Genomic DNA, 20,846 nt, shown 5'->3' with positions numbered 1-20,846 from the left:
TCTCCCCCACCCTCCTCCTACACCCCGACCTCCTCTGTGCTACACTTTCAAAATACCTCACATGCTGCCAATTTTTATTAATTTGACTCAGCTGAAATATTTGAGATGCTCTTGCAATGGGCATAATTAAAAGTTATTTTGATATGAGCCAGGTATGGTAGTGCCTTTAATCCCAGCACTTGGGAGGCAGAAACCGGTGAATCTCTCTCTTAAGTTCTAGGCCAGCCTAGTCTACATAATGAGTTCCAGGCCAACCCGGGCTGTACAATATGACCCTGTCTGGAAAAAAAAAAATGTGTTCTGATGTAACATGCTTAATGACTTTTTCTAGCATCTTGTTGATTTACCTTTTCTGCTCCCAGATTTGTCTTGTGTGAGCTACATGCCATATCTTCTAGAACTAAATGCTTCTCAGAACAAGCTGACTACCTTCTTCAATTTCAAGCCACCCCAAAATCTCAAGGTATGCTTATCAATACACTCACCACAGTGCTTGAACAAGCAAGAGAGAATTCACGGAGAGTAGTCAGAGGGGATAACTTACAGTGTGGGTGTCTGAACTGAAATACAGACACGCGTGTCACCAAGATGCTCCGTCAACATGCAGTCCTTGAGAGATCTTTGCTGAGAGCTCACGTTGGAGGAACCTGCTTCCTTCTGCTCTCTTGGCCAGATTGATTTCATTTTCTTAGGTTACAAAGCAAGTTTTCATGGAAGTTAGGTCTTTCCATGCAGCTCAGGCTGGCCTCAAACTCCTGCCCTTCCTGCCTCAGCGTCCTGAGTGCTGGGAGTCCAGGCGTGTGCCAGCGCACACGGCTCCTTTGCCCTTATTAAGTAGCAGTGGCTATTGCATCTCCTTTGTTACAGCAGCGCAGTTCTATCTGAGATGGTGGGAAGACGTTTCCTCGGTGCAAACTTTGTCCCCCTCTTCCTCATCCAACCTTTGCTTTGAAAGAAACTAATACTTTTATTATTAATGAGCTGGCTCTGCCCAGATAGTAGTTGTGGGTCAGCAATGCAGGCTCTTTCAGTGCTGGGGTCTGGCAGCATTTGCTCCCTTAGTGTTTGCCAGCAGCCGGCAGCCTGCAGCATGGCACAGGCTGGAGCAGCAAAAGCAGCACCCTCGGCCCTTGAGCTCCTGCAAGCCCTGTGCATCTGATGCTCGTGCAGCCTGGGAAGTCAGACCTCCACAGCCTTTGGCCGTAGCTGGCAGCGCCCAGTAAGGCGCGGATAGCAGGATTCCTCTGGGCCTTTGACAGTGACTAGTGTTAGAGTTCCAAGGCCTGCAGTGTCTGACCCGGCAGCTCTCAGGAACTCTTGAGCGACAGAGTCCTGCGTCTGCACTCTCTGGCTCCTAGAGCCTGCTTCAGCCTCAGCTTACCGTCTTCTCTCGTTTCTCTGGCACCCGATTCCTGCTCTCACCATTCTCTCAAACTGCCCAGCTGCCTCTTCTTTAGGGTCCAGGAGCCAGATGCCTTGCCACCTTGTGTAACTTGGCTTGTTAGCTGTGCAGCTGTTGTGACTGCTGTCGCTGTGACGCTTCCGCTGTCACTGCTCCTCTGTGTGTCACCAGCTCACCCCACACTACTATAGTAGGCAGAACCAAAAGCCACCTGGAGAAGCCTTTGGTGGGGCCTGCCGCTGTAAAGACAATGGTGTAGGCATAGGGAAAGGTCTCTCAGGCAGTTTACCCCTGGAACCTGAACCTCCTGCTTATATAGCCACAGAAGGAGTGTTGCACCAATCACGGCTCACCTTACGTGTCAATGAAGGTTTGCGTTTGCACCAATAAACAGCCTTTTTACTTTCCTACCAATTAGAACAGTCTCTCAGCTAGGTCATCAGGAAGTGGGCCCCCTCTTACCGAGGTGGAGATGATTGCAAGACCATCTAGAGTTCACCGAGACAGTGTGACAAAAAAGTGTCTGTTGTAAAGTGAAACAGCCCTGGCCGGGGCTGTGCCTTCAGGAACTGGAGCATCCTGTTGTGATTGTTAGGTAGTTTTGCAAGGCTTCTGTGGGATGCTCAAAATGGCTGGTGTCGGCATAAGGGTGGGCTGGCTGGCTGGGTGCCTAACATTTATTTTGCTCAAGGTGGCCAGAGTATCAAGGGAGAGTCTAACAGCTGCCATTGAGGGGGTCAGGTTGTCTTATACCCTACATCCTTTCTTATGTATAGGAAAACAACCACCAGAAAGAAAGCTTACAATAGGAATTTAAAGAACTTATGATCGACAAGAATATCACTTTTAACAGAGGTTAACAGTGCTGAACATCTATCTGCCCAGTGACCCAGAGAGAAGCATGCATCTCCCCTGCCCCATTCTCCACCTCCATACCCTTCCTGCCCCATTCTCCACCTCCACACCCTTCCTGCCCCATTCTCCACCTCCACACACTTCCTGCCCCATTCTCCACCTCCACACCCTTCCTGCCCCATTCTCTACCTCCACACCCTTCCTGCCCCATTCTCCACCTCCATGCTCTCTTCCTGAACTTGCTTTTGAGCTTGCTCTTCGAAAGCAGAATGAAACACATGTGCATTGCAGAGCAGCTTGCTGTGTGTGGAGGGACATTTCTCCTGCTCCCAGGGGCCCCCACATCACCTGTGGGTCTTGGGAAAATAAGATTCTAAGCTGTATTTTGGCAGGACTGTGTGTTCTGTTCCAGATGGCTGTGGCGGTGGCTGGCGTGTGGGCTGTGCTGTAAGGCCACAGAGTGTAGGCTCCTAGACTCTTCACCACTGGCATCACTTAGGGGGACTTGAAGACTTATTAAGGTCTGGACTCCATTGCCAGAGATGTTGATTTAAGTGGCTCAAGGGAAGGCCTGGGCTTTGGACTTGTTAAAGGGCCCCTAGATGACCCTGAGAGTCCAACAAATTTGAGAACCATTGCCCCAGAACATAGGGTAAGCTTCCTTCAGTTAGACACAAATATTTAACAAAAAAAGTTATTTTAAGGAATGAATGGACAACTCTTATCTTTTATTGTGTATTTATTTTGTCTATAAACCTAGTTAACTTAGATCCAATTTTTTTCTGCTTAGACTTGAACCAAATAGAAAATCTATTTGACATCAAGAACTTGGCATTCTTCGTACTGGCACTGAAATACTTTGGTCTCTTCTGGAGTTCCCTGTCACTCCACTTTGATCAAATCACATGCACACTGCCCGTCCCACTTCCCTTATTTCAATTTCAGTTATTACCTGGGCGACATTATATTTTTTGTCCAGCTAGGCTACCTTAGATGCTCGTCTGTACTCAGCAGGGGGCTGTGTGGTTGCCAGCTTATCAAGAACTGTGTTTACAGGGTTGTTTGGAGTCTCCTCTGCTGCCCTGTTTGCTTTGCATCCCAGGGAAATCCACCCCGTGAGCAGCCTGATGCTCCCCTCAGAAGTTGTTCTACGAGTTTCTTCTCATTACCTCAACTCTCTCCCCAGAAGACCTCAGAAACCAACAAAAAACCATGTGCTCCATCTTTAGGGGTCTAACTTCCTGGAGAATTCATAGCCAGTCTTTCTAAGAAGTGCTTATCATGTTCCCGACTGCCTTGGTAAGGTCTTTCCACCCTCGGCAGCCTGTGCATCCTGGCAGGGAATGCCAAGGCTTTCTGGTGGATTTAGTGTGTCATCTTGTCCAATCCAATAAAGCTGCGAGCCAGTTGATATTGGCCCACCCTATGGATGGGAAAACTGAAGCACAAATGGTTAAGACTCTTACTTAATCTTTGGGGGGAGGTGGAAGAGCCAGTGTCTAAGACTCTAGAGTCCATTTCTTTTCTATAAACCAAGATAAAGTAGAACCATTTCTCACACTTGAGAAGGTTGAGTTCTTTTCCCCTTTAATGTTAGTGAGGCCTGTACCCCTCAACCAGAAAAAGCATGTACTTCTTTTGTAAGGGGCAGGACTTTTTTTTTTTTGGAGCTGAGGATCGAACCCAGGGTCTACCACTGAGCTAAATCCCCAACCCTAGGGGCAGGACTTTGTACTTACATGTCTGTCTGTCTATCTGCCTGTCTGTCTGTCTTTCTGTCTTCCTTTCTTTCTTTTCTTGGTTTTTCGAGGCAGGCTTTCAATTTTCAATGTATAACAGTTCTGGGTGTCTGGAAACTCACTTTGTAGACCAGGCTGGCCTTGAACTCACAGAGTACCGCTTGCCTCTGCCTCTGCCTCTGCTCACCCCTGAGTGCTGGGATTAAAGGTATGTGCCCCCACTGCCTGGCTACATTTATATTTCTTAAAATATTTTGCTCTTAGGACTGGAGAGATGGCTCAGTGGTTGAGAGCACCTACTGCTCTTGCAGAGACCCTGAGTTTGATTCCCAGCTCTACATGGTGGCTCACAACCCCCTGTTAATCCCAGTTCTAGGGGGTCTGATACTTTCTTCTGACCTCTGTGGGCACATGCATATATACATAAAATAAATAACTATTTTTAAATGTTTTGATCTTAGTAGGTGAAGATGTTAATTTGATTTGGTGGGTGTTTTCTAAAAGCTATAGGTTTCAATGGGAGTCATAGAAATAAAACAATCCTTTAAAATCTCCCAAAAGCCCAATATCACTGGTACATAGAAGGCTTAGTGTTGGCATACAGCTTCAACAAGGGCATACATAGATACTATGGTATGGCATAAGAGCAAGAAGCATCTATTGTAATCAGCCCTTGCAATAAGATCACTTTTAGTCCATTGTTATTACATAAAAGCAAGAAAGGTAAATGTTAAATTGCATTTACCATGCTGTGTTGGCTGTTTTCACACCATGTGTTTTACATATTCACCATGCATGTAGATCTCAGTTTCTGTTCAGATTTGTGTCACTGAAACTGTTGGATTTTCACATTGTGGCTCCTTTAGGTGGCTTGTATTGTTCCTTCCCAGGGTTTGTCAACTTGTGTCTCACTGATCATGTAGTCCCCATACCACCACCCCCCATTATGTTTGTAACTGACTTGACCAGTTGTCTACTCTTGCCTTTCGGTGCTTTCTAGGATGTAGTGTAGGAAACTATTGTCTCAGTAAGTTTGGGGGAACACAGTCACTGTTTTCAAGGGCACAAGAGGGTATCTTCTTGACAGCCTTCTGCAATGAGATTGCAACATCCTTATCAAGTGCCCTTGAGTTTTCTTGCCTTTTTTAAAAAGATTTTTTTCTAGTAGATGAATTAAGCAAAGCCCTTTATTTAATTAGTTAGTTTGTTTCCAGTCTCACTCTAGTCCCGGGTCAACAGATGTTGCTGAAAATGCCTGTCTAAATGAGTCAATTTTGAGAAAAGATATTGTGGTAGTTTGAATGTAGTTGGCCCCCACAATATCACAGTGAGTGGCATTATTAGGAGGTGTGGCTTTGTTGGAGTGGGTATGGCTTTGCTGGAGGAAGTGTGTCACTGTGAGGATTCCTATGCTCAGGATACTGTCCAGTGTCTCAGTTGACTTCCTGTTGCCTGCAAGATGTAGCACTCTCAGCTCCAGCACCATGTGTGCCTGCACACCGCGATGCTCCACACCATGATGATAATGGACTGAACCTCCGAACTGTAAGCGAGCCACTCTCAATTAAATGTTTTCTTTATAAGAGTTGCCATGCTGTGAAGGTGTCTCTTCACAGCGTTAGAAACCCTAAGACAGATACAATGGAAGCAGTGTAGCCTGAGGGATAAAGAAGGATTGCCCTAGCAGTTAGAGGCAGCGACTACCTGGAGGACAGACAATAAGATGTGCACATAACTGAAGTGAATGTGGTCTGTTAGGTGTTAGAAAAGATGGGGAATATGGCGATATGGGTGAAGAAAATCCTAAAGGACTATAGAAATTTTAAATAACAGCTGAAAATGAGAGAGTAGGTGGGGCACGGTGGCACACACCTTTAATCCCAGCACGTAAGAGGCAGAGGCAGGCAGATCTCTGCAAGTTTGAGGCCAGCCTGATCTACAAGGATTTCAGGCCAGCTGGGACTGTATAGTGAGTGAGACCCTGGAAGAGAGGGGAGGACAGAAAGGGAGGATCCATCCTTGTGGGCCACAGAGAAGATTTCTGCTCAGTTCTCTCTCAGGGTGGTGACAGTAGTGTCCTGGTAAGAAAAGGCAGAGAGAGGTGCCTGGTTTGGCTATAGTGCATCTACAGCAGTCAATTCTGTCTACATCCAGAAACATATCTTTTTTTTTTTTTTTTTTGCTATTAAACAGTAGTGGACCTGAAAGAAAGCAACATGTAACATATGTTCTCTTTTTATCATCAGAAGGTGGATTTTTCCTCCAACCAAATTTCTGAAATGTGTGACCTGTCAGCGTACAACACTCTTACTCAACTGATTTTGGACAGTATCCTTTGAATGTGTGAAGGGGAGGCTATGGTGACTTGTTCCACTGGGGAAGGTGTTACAGACTACAGGGAGTGGTATCAGATAAGTGATTCCCCTGAAGTGTGTGACTCATGTAACTGAATAAGAATCAGTAGTCATAATATTTGTTTACCAAGGACCAATTCTACCAGCCAAAGCTTGTCACGGGCTTCTGACTCCAGCAAGCAGAGAAGGATGGTCCTTGACATGAATGGCAAGCTTGTTCTTGATTCTAGAATGAGGGAAGTTCTGTTAAATGAGCGTGAGTCTTCAAACTTACTTAAACTTTTGATTTAGTTTATACAAATAGATTCTTAACATCTAGATTTGCCATGAGGAAAATTATTGGTTATTTTACTGAGGAGTCCATATTGCTGCATTTAAATAAAGCAGGGCATTCTAGTATATTGTTTATTTATTTGTTTTGTTGGGGAGTCAAACCTGGGATCTCACATATGCTTGGTAAGTGCTCTACCACAGACCTATACCCTAAGCTAAAATGCATTTAACTACAAACAAAAGAAAAGTCCAGTTTTTGATTCACCTTCGGGAGCATCCATGTATGCATTGCATGAACCACGCTCCCATGCAAACTGAATGTCAACTTTGATTTGTGAAGCCTAAAGGGTTAACTGAAGATCTGTGCATCTAATGAGCTTGATCCTCTTCTTTGCACCAGAGACTGGTGTTCTCTGGGTAATAAGAGAGCAGGGCCTTCTGTTGCTCAGCAAGCATCTTTCTCCCCTCTTGGGAATTTGGGGGGCAGAATGGAGCATGAGTTGATTGCCCCTGTGTGTCTCATTCCAGGGACGAGGCAGCAGCTTGTTTGTAATAAGTCTGAGATTGCAGAGGTGGCGATCCTGGAGATGGACGTTTTAGAAAGTGTCTAATCATGTGGAATGCTAGAACACATTCTCACTCCCTTTCAAACTCATCGATGAAAATAAGCAGTGAGTGAGCTGTTAGATGGTGCTCCTGAGCAGCCCAGTAGAAACTTAAATGAAATGTTTCCATGGCAAGTCAGAGGCACACACATACGCAGCACCTTCCTATAGAACCTTGGCGTCATGCTTGACCATTGTGTGTAATGAATGTTCAGAGAGAGAAAGAGAGAGAGAGAGAGAGAGAGAGAGAGAAGAAAGGAAGGGAGAGAGAAAGGAAGGGAGAGGGAGAGAGAAATCCACTCATCTCTGGCCATGTGGAAGAGTGCTGCCCAGAGGAACCAGCATAGCACAGCCTGGAACTTTCTAGAAATCCAGATCCTTGGGTTCTGCACAAGGCCTATTTGAACCAAGTGTCTGGACAATTTGAGGGCATGTTAAAACTAAGAAGTTGGCTATACCCTAAAGCCCTGCCTGTCAGAGGGGTTCAGCATTCAAAGGCCCTGCCTGTGCCTCAGGGTACCCAGAGAACAGAATGGAGCTGGATATGGAGAACTTTCACTCTGGCAAGATACTTCAATGTGTAGCCCAGAATTGCCAAAGAAAACAACTCTCATATATTGTAGACTCAAAATAAAGGATTCAGTTTAAAATATTTCTATCATGATGGTTTTAATTTTTATATAAATTTAGCTTTCCATGTACAAAAGTAAAATATTAGAACTTTCTGAATGTCAAATAATGTAGTGATATCATAAAGAAAGGAATTAGGTTTTCTTTTTTAAATGTTGACATTAGATGTAGCAGTTGAGTCTTATTACTGATATATATATATCATTATTATATCAAGACTAATGGAAATCCAGAACATAGGCATATAGAGTATATTATAACATCTTCACCTGTGTTTGAAAAAAACTACAGAGACAAATAGCCAAAACAGACTGCTCTTCTTGAGCTATTAGTGAAATAAAATTACAAGTAGTTTAGTATTAGAAACTTTACAAATATAATTAACACTAAGAAATTCAGGAAAATAAGCCCTTTTTTCCTTGAAGAAACTTAAGTGACATAAAATTTAATGAAATCAGGCACTCCCTTCAGTTTTTGTATTACATGTTATAATTCACTTTGTGTGCATGCATGTTGGTGGGTGCACACAGCATGGGTGTCCCCATGGAGGTCAGAGGACAACTTTTAGGAGTTAGTTCTCTCTTTCCACCATGTGGGTCTCAGGGATCCAACTCAGGCCATCAGCCTTGGTGCCAGGTGCCTTTGGGCATCTTTCCAGCTCCCAAATCCAGTACCCTTTCACAATACAACTCAAGAAACTAGAAATAAAGTGTTTTCTCTGAGTATGTTCTCTACAGAAATATTTTAAGCACCCTAATCTAAAAATGCCAGCTGCTGGGAAGCATGCAGAGTGAGAGGATCTCTTTGTAACTTGTCTGTGGTTATGACATTGGCTCAACCACTTGGAGACGGCGACTTTAAGTTCTCTTATAAAGGTGAGCATCTACACTCACTATGACCTGGCACTTCTGACTTCTGCAGTCAATCACATGTGCCTGGAGGCTGGCAGAGGAATGCTTATTGTGGTGCTGGCTTTAATAGCAAAAATGCAAACACACCAATTGCTCATCAATAAGAGAAGATGTAAATAAATTATGCTATTGTCAGGTAATAGCAAATGATATAGTAGTGAAAATGATTGAAATATACCAATGGGTTGCAACAGAGATGAATGTTTAAACTTTTTTAAAGGCTTTATTTTATTTATGTTTGTGAATGTTCTGCCTGCCTGCCTGTATGTATGTATGTATGCATGCATGTATGTGCACTTCATGCATGCCTGGTGCCCAGGGAGGTCAGAAGAGGGCATAAGGTCCCCTGGAGCTAGAATAACAGATGTTTGTGGGCCTCCATGTGATTGCTGAGAATTGAACCTGGGTCCTCTGCAAGAGCAACTTCTTTTAACAGATGAGCCATCTCTCCATGCCAGAGATGAATTTTAATAAAAATAAATATAATCTAGGTATAAAGGGGAAAGACAATTCAGTATAGTAAGTATTTCTGAGAGGCAGACACAAAGATTGAACAGGAAAGTAAGTGTGTGTGTGTGTGTGTGTGTGTGTGTTAGAACTGAAGCTCAGAGTCTCATACACACTAGGCTACTATTCTACAACACAGCCAAACTCCTGGCTCCCTTATATTTTAAAAAGAAAATACCATAATCTGTTCTATCCAAGAATTAAAAACTGAATTTCTTTTTATTTATTTATTTATTCATTTATTTATTTATTTATTTATTTATTTATGTGTATGTGTGCGCATGTGCAAATGCATGTGTGTCCATGCCTGCTTGCTTTTCTGTGTGTATACCACATGTGTTCAGTGTCCACAGAGGCCATAAGAGGGTGTTGTATCTCCCAGAACTGGAGTTACAGCCAGTTGTGAGCTGCCTAATGTGAGTGCTGGGAACCAAACTTATGTCCTCTGCAAGAGCAGTACATATTCTTAACCATTGAGCCATCTCTCCAGTCCTAAACTGTGGACATTCTTAATTGAATCATTTGAATAAACCAATTATGCTTATAATATAAAATTATTATAGTAAAGTATATTAATATCTTGAACTACATTGCTAACTATAAGGTATCAATTTTTTAGTTTATCATAGTAGATTATTTCATCCTTCCCTATGTGGATAATTGATGGTTACTTAATCATCATCCTAAACTACAAGGCAAGAAACCTAGTTGAGGTAAAGTAGGTTTATTTATTATTAAGTAAAGATGTTGTTTATTCTTTACAAGTATTGATGGATCATTAATAAATTAAAAACATGATTCATAGAATTTAAAATCTAGACAGGATTTAGAGGCCACCCAGTGCTGATTATGTATTTTATGGAAAAGGAACTGGAGACCCAGGAAAGGTCAACATCTTGTTGGAGCTAGCTGGTAAGCAGCTGCTTGAGGTCACTATTCAGAGTCCTATTGGCTTGCCCACTCTGCAATCCCCTGCGCGGTTACAACTTTAATAACACTGCCATTGAAGCTATATGGGTATTTCAGTTCTCCCCGAGACTCGCTCCTGTGGCAGAGACCACTTTTTAAGGTGGTAGAGCTCTCTCAGGATTGGTTGTGATTAAAGCCATCATTGTGTCTTTCCACTCAGGGAATCCTGATGGATTTGGGCCTTATGTCTCAGTAACTGTTTTCTGTACACCCAAACCATATTTTATGATGGTAGACAAATGAATAAGAGCAAGTGCTGAACTAGTGAATAATTCACGTCAAGCATTTATGAACTGCTGACAGCATTGCTGGAATGTAAAAATATATTGTTGGTTTCCCCGGGCCCCAGCCGTAAAGTTACGCTAAGTGCCACAGGGTTCCTTCACGTGGTTTCCATAACAATCTAAAATTCCACTGTAAATGATTTATTCACAAAGATGGTAGAACTTCAGAGCTGGAAAGCAACGTGACGATTTTGAGTTCTTGGAGTCTTTCTCCTGATAACCCTCTTTTAATACTATAATGCACCTAAGAGGATTAATCCAGTAAGCTAATTCATCGAAATAGTTTTGTGATTTATCAGATTGTATTTCTTCTTATCAGAAACTCCCAAGACCTCAGAAAGAACGTGAAATAATAATGTTAGGAGGAGGGGCAAGAAACTCTCCATGAAAGACCTTAAAATAAGAAAACAGGAGATTAGAGGAATAAAGGTATTCTGGCTGGGAAGCATGGCTGGCTGGGAAGCATGGCTGGCTGGGAAGCATGGCTGGCTGGGAAGCATGGCTGGCTGGGAGCCCAGCTCCTCAAGGCCCAGTCATGTGTACCAATTGTAATCAGCACCTGCAGCATAAGGCTGTAGGAATAAGTAGGGGGGAGAAGCATGGCAATATAAAGAGTGTGGTCATTCCTGGGAAGTGTATTCTCAGATGCCCAAGCCATGGATGCTCAAATCCCTTGTATACACTGAGACAGATGCTATGTCAAAAGTTGTTATGTCATGTTATTAGGGGAAAATGCAAGGGAAACATCTGTATAACTTCGAAACAGTTGTATGTTTTTTGCATCAAGTGTTTTTACCATGTGATTGATTGGCTGAATGAAAGGGTGTGGAGTCCATGCAGATTCAGGGCCAGCATATCCTTCACTTGTGAGCCTAAGAAACTTACTGTGTCGGTGTGGGTGTCGGAAAGTCCTTCAGTGTTAGGGGAATGAGACTTGGGAGGTGGGAGGAGATCTCGGTAGGGAGTGAGCAGTGTTCTCCACAGGGATGCTGGTTGAACTTCTTACTCTTTGCAAAACACCTTGAGCAACCACAGGGGAATCTGCTGGGGCCAGGGCTGTGGTTGCAGTGAGGCACCACATGTCTCTTCCTTTCTCTCCTCCAGGTTCTCATTTCAGAAAACTTGACATGTAGCAGTGACAGATACAGGAAGCTGGAGGTACCAGGGGAATTGAGGCATCCTCTGGGGTCTCAGAAACAAACTCCCGATCCCCGATCCCCGATCCCTGATGTCGCTGTCATTGTTAGGACTCCTGTCTTCTGGCTCCTGGCCTTTGCCTGCTTCCAGGAGACTCCTTCTGACATCTGCCCACTGCATCCATTCACTCTGCTGTGATTCGGAGCACCTCCCTCTTGGTTGGAATAGAACTTCCAGGATGCTATTGTTTCTGAAACTGGGCTTCAACACTTGGTTCTCTCTCTGACACTGAGCAGATGGCTATTTGAAGTTTTCATGGCTTAATTTTTGTTGCCAAAGTGGCTTAATTTTTGTTGCCAAAGATTGCTTATTGCAAAGATATATCATACACAGCTGTGTGAGGTAATTTAATCTCTCATTTCCTATATTTCATGTTCATCTTTCTTGATAGTCTATATCTACAAAGAGCTGGCCTTTGTCTATTTCCAAAGCAATTGTTTAGCCAGCCCAGAGAAAAAGATATCTGAAAGACAGTGTTTTGAGTATCTGTTTGTGTGGTTGTTTTGGCAGAGACCTTACTCATAGGAGATTTGAAATGGCATATTGACCACCACCAAAGTGGTTCTGCCCATGGGTGGAATCTGGAAACCTAGAAATTTCTGCTATATTTGGTGACATATCGCTATCCAGTCTTCTTATTTATCTCCCTCCCTAGTCCATCTCTTTTTGGATTCAATCCCAACCTTAAGTCATCCATTTCCATGCTAAGAGTTAGAGGATGTGATGCCCTGACCCCAGGTGATTATAACGTAGTGACCATATGAGAGCCTTATAGTTTTGAAGAATACCTCATCCGTGCCCTTTTTAAAACAATTAAATGGGTTCTTTAACAATTTCGTGCATGTATATAATATATTCTGGTTATTCTTGTCCCCACCATCTCTCATTTCCATTCCACTCCTCAGTACCCTCTCTTCCCAGTAAGTCTTTCTTGACATTCATGTCTTTTTTGTTTTGTGACTCACTTAGTTTAACAAGAGCTGTCTGTGTGGTCATGGGTTTAAAACCATTCACTGGAGCCTAGTGGCTCATCAGTGAGTACACAACTCACTGATAAGAGTGACCAAGCCCCCACCCCAAACATATCAGCAGCCAGTAGCTTAAGAGAGAGGGGAGGGCTCCATGAGCCCCTTCTTCATCTTGACTGTTGACAAGACCAATCCTATGCAGCCCAGGGCAGGCTAAAAGAACTGCCATGAGATCATGATTGAAATGACTGTGTCATGACCTGAAGACAATTTTACAGCTCTTCCCCCTATCTTCCAACTCTTGCTTATCTACCCCTTCCTCCATGACACTTACCTAGCCCTAGAAGGGTGTGTAAATGTCCTTTCTAGGGCTGGGCACGCAATCATCACTTACTTTCGGTACCATGAGCCGCCGTGAGTCTCTGTGTTCACAATCATTCACTGCAAAGAGAAGTACCTCTAACTAAGACTGAAAGTTGCATTTGTTTATGGGCATAAATAGAAATGTTTTGAAGGAAGTTTGGTTCCATGTCAGTTTAGCTGAACAACAGTAGTTAAGTGCCCCTGGAGCCCATGGCCTCCTCAGCCATGGGATTTTGATTCAAGTGTGCAGTTCCAAGCATGAATTCTCTCCTGTGAAGTGCGTCTCAGATGCAGAGACAGATGATGACCCCCATAATCGTGCCATTATTGCTCTGGTATCACACCCAATTTTTACTTATTTTTCCCCATGACTTAACTCCTAGACTCGTGCCAACTTGGTGTTATCACCATGTTACAAATGCAACATCTCATAGTGAAGGGTTGTGTAAGCCAGTTAGGGGTTTTGAATTTATCCTATTTGCGTGTGTACATATTTGTGTGGTTATGTGCACATGAGTACAGATCCCACTGAAGGCCTGAAGAGGGCGTCGGATTTCCTGGTGCTGGCATTACAGATGATTGTGAACTGTCTGATGTGGGTGCTGGCATCTAAACTCGGGTCATCTGAAAGAGCAGTACCCACTCTTAATCAGTAGCCACCACTCCAGCCCCCTCTGTGAAAACATCCAATCAACTTTTGAAATAACTAACCTGACTTTAGCCTATAAGGGACTTGAGAGCAGAAGGTAATGGTTATTAAAGGAACTCGATGCTAAAGGTGAGTTAAGTTGGCAGATAAGTAAACACAAAGAACACCTAAAGACATGTTTTAAAACATCATCGCCAGGTCTTGGTGATCAGTTAGATGCTGTGAGGAATGTGAGAACATGGTGGTGTTACAGCTACTTGGGAGGCAAAGCTGGGCTCTGGTGGAGCAGTGATACTCATCCCTGGGAACTGGTCAGGTGGTTTGAGGACAGAGAAGGCCTAGCTGAACAGTGAGCTTTGGAATTACTGTTTGGGCCAACTGCAAGCCTGGACACAAGGTCAACTTTAAAAATGTGATCAGTGAGAACAGAAATGGCAGATGGTCATTTTAGAGCACACTTCTAGCTGCCTGGATTGAACAGGAGAGGAGCAGCCAATATGAGCAGGAAGAAAGGGCTGCTTCCCTCCGTGAGAGGGTGGTGGCCTTCCAGCCACCCATTTGCTGTCGAGCCATCTCCAAGATGATAAAGCCCCGTGCATATTGCCTCTGGAGAGTGACCCTGCCTTCCAAACTCCCCCATGGAGATCATTAAGTAACCCAGAGAAGTGCCACCATGAGGCAGCTCCGAACTGCTGTTTTCTTCCATAGTATTAAATGAGTCACATGTGGATACAAATGCTACGCCTTTACATTTTTGTAGAAGTGATGTTTTATCCTATATGAAAACATATAAGAATTAGCGCTTATCCTGTATGGGGCATATAATATTGCTTTAATTAAACTTGTCTGATTTTTCTAGTGACAATTTAACACTGATTTTATTTTATATTTTTATTTGTGTGTGTGTGTGTGTGTGTGTGTGTGTGTGTGTGTGTGTATGTGTTCCACCAAGGTGCTTGTATGATGGTCAGAGACCATTTTTTAGGTCCTCTCTTTCCACCATATTGGACTTGGAGATTGACAACTAGTACCTTTACCTGCTCAGCCATCTCCCTTGTTCAGCGCTGGTGTGTGTGTGTGTGTGTGTGTGTGTGTGTGTGTGTGTGTGTGTATGTGTGTGTGTTTAATCTTTCCAAAGGCTTTGAATAACATTTTCCTTAAACAGAGTTGTCATATACAGACAACGAGATAAGAGAAATCAATGGGCTAGAGAATTGCATCAGCCTGACCCATCTCAGTCTGGCTGGCAACAAGATCACCACAATTAATGGCTTAGGAACATTACCCATCAAAGTGCTTTGTTTGGTGAGTACAACATGACGCCATTCTTTGTAGAAGTAGTGGTTATTGTTTAAGAAGTGTATGAATTTTGACCTCTTAGAATTTTTCTTTGTTGCTCCTTATAGTGTCTGGTGTGCATGTGTGCTCGTGTGTGTGTGTGTGTGTGTGTGTGTGTGTGTGTGTGTGTGTGTGTGTGTGTGTGTGTGTGTGTGTATGTGTGTGTGTGTGTGTGTATGTGTGTGTGTGTGTGTGTGTGTGTGTGTGTGTGAGAGAGAGAGAGAGAGAGAGAGAGAGAGAGAGAGAGAGAGAGAGAGAGAGATCCATAGTCCATGTTCAAATAAAGTCAGTTTCAAATTTGGCATGCAAATTAAAAAAATAGACAACTGATTTTCTAGTCTGTGAGAGAAGGTCTGTTTTAACAAGTAGTTTTTAATGTTATGTATTTCATTGGTGAAAATAACACTTGAGCATAGTAAGCATGCTTGCTGCTGCTCACACTCGATTGCATGCAGATGGAGCACAAGGTGTTTCCCAGGCACTGACCTTGAGCAGCCCATTTATACGAATGCATGCTAGTCTCCCAGTCTGGAAGTCATAAGTCATGCTGAGAATAACTACATAGTTCATTAAAAAAAAATTCCATTTGATTGACGTTTCCCAAGGAAAGTGCCCTGTGACCTGCTGAGGGACCAAAACTCAAATGAAAGCTGAGACTGTTTGCTAACAAGTCAGTGGGATCCCAAGAGTCCCAAAGATGTACATGCTATTTATAAATTAACAGTGTGGGTTACTACTGTGTGGCAGAGGGTGGCAATGCTGTGTACATACAGGATTCTTCCTTACTCTTCCTCTCCTTCCTATCCTTAGATGGCTCTGTTGACCTTTATCACACCCATCAGAGGGTGGGCAGGGAGTATTTCAATGAGGCTTGTATCTTACTAATGTTTATGTCTCTCACAGGTGGGTGTTAAATGACATATTGGGTTATGTATACAATTTTTTAATTTAAAAACTAATTTTGAAAATTTTATGTCTTTGCGTGTTTTTGCCTGCATGAATGTTTATGTACCACTTTCATGCCTGGTGCACAGGGAGTCAAGAAGATGGCACAGGATCCTTTAGAACTCGTACAGAAAGTTGTGAACCATGTGGGAACTGGGAATCGAACCTAGAAAAGCAGCCAGTGCTCTTAACTGCTGAGTCATCTCTCCGGCCCCATGTGCACACTTTTTACACAAACATACAAATTCTGTATTTGACCAGAGATCACTGAAGCTTGGCTCTGTGGTGATTTTTCTTCCTCTTAAAGCTCAAAGTACTTTCTAAAGACCTTCTAACCCTCCATGGCATTCTGGTACCATGCAGAGAAAGGTTTCACCTGAGATTTTATGTTTTCTGTGCTTAAGGGGTGACTATAATTAAAAAGAGTGTATTTCAGTTTCATTCTGTGTTTCATTAATCACATACCTCTTGCTGACAGTAGCATTTTTAACTATCTTTTTCTGCCAATAAATGAGATAGATTGTTCTAGTCCCTGCTCCCAGTACCCAAGATGAACCAGAAAATACTGAATATGCTATTACTCATTTTCACTCAAATTCTGAGAATTAGAAAATTGTCTTTTCCAAATTTTAATATAATTTATAACCAAAAATGATACACATTTGCTTCAGCAGTTTTTATTGACTTTGTTTTTAATTCATGGAATCAGAAAATCATTTGACTTAGCTATATTGACAAGAATTCAGTTTACAATGTAGTAAGAAGAACACACCAACAGCTAATGCTTTGCCTTCATCTTTTGTGGGACACGTAAAAGCTGGCAAGGGACCCTCACAGCTTGCCAATGGGCCATTCTGTTCTCCTTAGACCACAGTGACAATGCACTGCAAACCTTGAACTTCACCTTGTCGGAGTAAATGCCATTTCACTTCCCCCGACAGACTGGTAGATGAAGAATGTTTCCTAAATTAATTTACTTCAAACAACTTCTCTCTAAAAGTGCTTTTTTTTTTCTTCTGTTATTCACTATGAGGCTGGAGGAACTGTGTGTAGAAACTTCTTCATGTCCACATCTAGGGTGAGCCTTTGGGTTCTCAGTGACAGACAAAGGCTCTACCTAGCTGGCTTTCAATCAGAAATTCTATGATTCTCAGCTTCTCTCAGACTGCTCTCTTTTATGGCCATAGGCTATCTAATTAAACTTTTCTATGCCTCTCTCTGCTCAGACCATCTACCACTTTGAAAGCCATCAGAGACACTGAAGAATATTACATCTGTCCAGTATATATAGAAAGTGCCTCACAGTCCTCTGGGGAAAAGTATATGGTATATAAATTTGATATGTGGGCAGTGTTTGAATGGGAGATTGAGCCCTTATTTCAATACATTAAATTGATATGGATATGATGGTGAGCTCAGCATGGTCTCTTTCCTATTACTTTTCACTTTTTATAACTTTTTGAACTTTAAGCAGGAAAATTTGATTTCACTTTGTCAAATAAGGGTATGAGGCTTTCTTTTTCCTTTTTATTACAATTTTCTTTCAAACATATTGAAGTAAAAAGAACAGTATAATAAGCCCTCATGGGCTATAATCTACCTTTAAAGATTATTAACATTCTATTATGATATTTTAAGAGGCTATAGAATTATACTAGTGAGCACAAATCTGGCTCATTATTGAAATGAAATTTTATGAAAAATAGGATGAAAATGAGTTTCTTGCTATTCAGTGTGCTAGTAAACATTACCAGTGAAAATATTCAAATGAAAGGGAATATAGTAATTTAATTTTTCAGTTCTTAAGTTGATATTGAAAGTTTTGAATGTTTTTTATTTTGTTTTGTTTTTGGTTATTTTCTTTGAGACAGGATCTCTCTGTGTAGTCCTGGCTCTTCTGGAACTTGCTATGTAGACCAGGCTGACCCTGAACTTACAGAGATCCACCTTCTTCTGCTTCACCATACCTGGCCTGAAAGGTTTTGGATGTTTAAAGGATAAGTAAAATGTAATGTTAACTGAAAATTTGAACTTATTCTTTATAATAATTTTGGACTCAACCAAAGGTTAAATTTTACTATGACATCTTCCTGTTCTTTAAGGCGAAGGGGCCAAGAAACGAAGAGTATGTTGGGAAATATTCAAAAATGAAAATTATTGTTATTACTGTTATTGCCATGGGTATGTGGAAACTGAGAAAGAGGACAACCACTTGAGTATGGGAATCTTCTTCCTATTCTCATTGTCTGAGAGATGCTTATATGTGAATTATTGAAGAGGTGAATTTGATTATCATTGTATAGTAAGCTACCCAGTTGTCATAGAATTGAGGGAATAACCATTGTTATTATTAGCTAACAGTTCTGCACTCTGTGCTGGCTTGTCCAGATGACTTCTTCAGAGTAGAATGGCTGGAATCATCACATGGTATCTAGAGTTCCTCGGACCCAAAAGCAGAAGTGTCTTGGCCATCTTATAGCTTGGAATTAGAACCGACATACTTCTGTCATACTCCTTTGGTTAAGGGAGGTTTTATAGGCTAGCATAGGTTAAAGAGCAGGCACCATACAAGAGCAGAAATAACCAGACTCTATCAATTCAACCATCCCCACAGACTTTGTGAGATGATGTCACTTTAGAATGTATCTTGAAATGAAGTATATGTGGGAGTTTACTGAGATAGTGCTAAAAGAGTACATTTGGGTCATGATTCTAAAGACCAACATAAAGCTGTACTGATGTTTAAGTTTCAGATGTTTGTCTTAGTTTCTTTTCCAGTTGTGTTGAGAAACTACTGTGACAAAAGCAACATAAGTGGGAAAAAGTTTCTGTGGGGGACCTGCCCCCACCTTTACCCCAGGGTACTCTTGAAGAGTGAGGGGTAAGATTTAGATAGAATAGAGGGGAGAGAAACAGATAGAAACACAGGATAGCCTTGGGAGGGCCTGGATCAATACCTACTGGCCCAGAACTTTATTCAAAAGGCTTTTTATAACAATGCCAAGGGGCAAGGCAAAAGACCTCCCCTTTGCTAGATACAGCCAAGTGTAGACCCTTCCAAATACCTGGTATGCAGGCCCATGGTCCAGTCATCCTCTTATGCAGCCCTGCTGGTAAAGCAAGCTCAGATCTCATTAGGAAACCTCTGTGGGCTCCCACAGGTTTCTTCAGCTCACAGTTCTGGGTCACAGTCCAAATAGCAGGGGAATCATAGCAGCAGGAGCCTGAGAGAACATGTCTTAGGGATTCACTGATTCACAGAAGCAGAGAGCAATGAATTAGAGCATGCATGTGAGTGTTCAACTCCCTCTCTTCAGCCTTACAACACATTTCAGAATCTTCCACCTAGGGAATGGTGGTACCCACAGTGGGTGGGGCTTCCCACCTCAATCAATATAATCCATCTCAGGTATGCCCACAAGCCAACCCATCCCACCAATCCTTTGTTGAGATTCTCTTCTCAGGCAATATGTTTGTAGTAAAACAATGGAAAAAAAAGAGGTTATGAACTTGCAAGAGAGCAAGAAGGGGCATATTGGAGGGTTTGGAGGGAAGAAAGGGAAGTAGGAAATGGTATAATTATAATCTCAAAAAGTAAATGAGGTAATTTGAAAAATCAAAGGATAACATTGTAGCATGCATTGTTAAAAGCTTATATTACTAGTGTTTGACTTTCCTACTGACTTGGAAGTTCATCCTCAAGATGAAAATACTAATATAAATACTATATCCTGACCTTTCAGGTGAAAAAGTAGGATTTTTTTCTTGGGTATCTGTGTAGACATTTAGATAGGTAAATGATGGAAATGGGGGTGGGAAAAAGACCAACTTATTGTTTTGTTTTTGAAGACTTTGGGGCCGTGTCCAAATATGAAGATTTGCCACTTTACATTTTCTTGCACATTGGTTTAAAACACAAATTGTGTTTTATCCATTTTAGCGCAACAACCAGATTGAGACCATCATGGGTCTGGAGGAACTGAAAGCCTTGCAGAAGGTGGATCTGTCCTACAATCAGATCAGTAGCCTCCAGGGTTTGGAGAACCATGACCTCCTGGAAGTGATCAACCTTGAGGATAACAAGGTGGGTAATGTGGGGTGTGGCTTCTGTGGGAAGTAAGCACACTGGTTAGGTAATGCAGGCCATGGCTTCCGTGGGAAGTGAGCACACTGATGGGTAATGTGGGCCGTGGCTTCCATTAGAAGAGAGCACACCTGTGGGTTGGGACAAAGATCCTGTATCAGCTTTTCAAGGCTGGTACATGGAATGTCCTCTTAGGAGTACTGTTCTAGCTAACTTTCTGGGACAGTTCTTAGAGAATGACTTTTTGAAAAATACAATCATTTCTAAACATTTGATGATTCTTAATTACAATGTTTTAAAGTTTCCAACTGTCATCCTGTATGTGTAATTTTCTGAAGTCATTGTGTTCATGGAACATTTTCTGTAGAAAGAAAGCATCCAGAATATTCAAAATGTCCAAGCAAGAAGAGGCAAGAGAGTATCCACAGGCTAATATCTCCTCTTGTTTGCATTCAGAGAAAAGTGATTGTTGGTGGGAGAGACTTGGGAGAGATGCTGATACAGAACTTCAGCAAGAAGCCAGACAGAGGGATGCATTCAAAGATGTAGTTAGTACCACTAACTGGAGTTAACAATGTAGTAGGGATTTTTTTTTCAGGAGTTAGGGGATGTTGAGATAGGGTCTCAGGTAGCCTAAGTCAGCCTTGAACCATTGGTCCTCCTGCCTCCACCTCCAAAGTGCTAGAGCTTATAGACATGAGCTTATAGACTAGTTAGCAATAGTGGTCTTGAGAAATGCTGAGAATGAGTTTTTAATGTTCTTATCACCAAGA

General features: G+C 42.3%; 1 protein-coding gene across 3 annotated transcripts in view; it reads left to right on the top strand.

The window, feature by feature from the left end:
- The window catches only part of Lrguk (leucine rich repeats and guanylate kinase domain containing), a 112,959-nt gene that overhangs the window by 12,788 nt on the left and 79,325 nt on the right, over positions 1–20,846 (top strand). For all 3 annotated transcript variants that reach the window (XM_036180824.1, XM_036180823.1, XM_036180822.1), the window contains exons 4-7: positions 363–463; positions 6,243–6,324; positions 14,887–15,011; positions 19,930–20,073. In XM_036180824.1, coding sequence (XP_036036717.1) covers positions 363–463; positions 6,243–6,324; positions 14,887–15,011; positions 19,930–20,073 — 452 coding nt within the window. The remainder of the gene's footprint in view (positions 1–362; positions 464–6,242; positions 6,325–14,886; positions 15,012–19,929; positions 20,074–20,846) is intronic.

The sequence above is a fragment of the Onychomys torridus genome, chromosome 3, assembly GCF_903995425.1.
Source record: "Onychomys torridus chromosome 3, mOncTor1.1, whole genome shotgun sequence".
NCBI lineage: Eukaryota > Metazoa > Chordata > Mammalia > Rodentia > Cricetidae > Onychomys > Onychomys torridus.
Note: the sequence above shows the minus strand (reverse complement) of the source record. Positions and strands in the feature narration are given on the sequence as shown.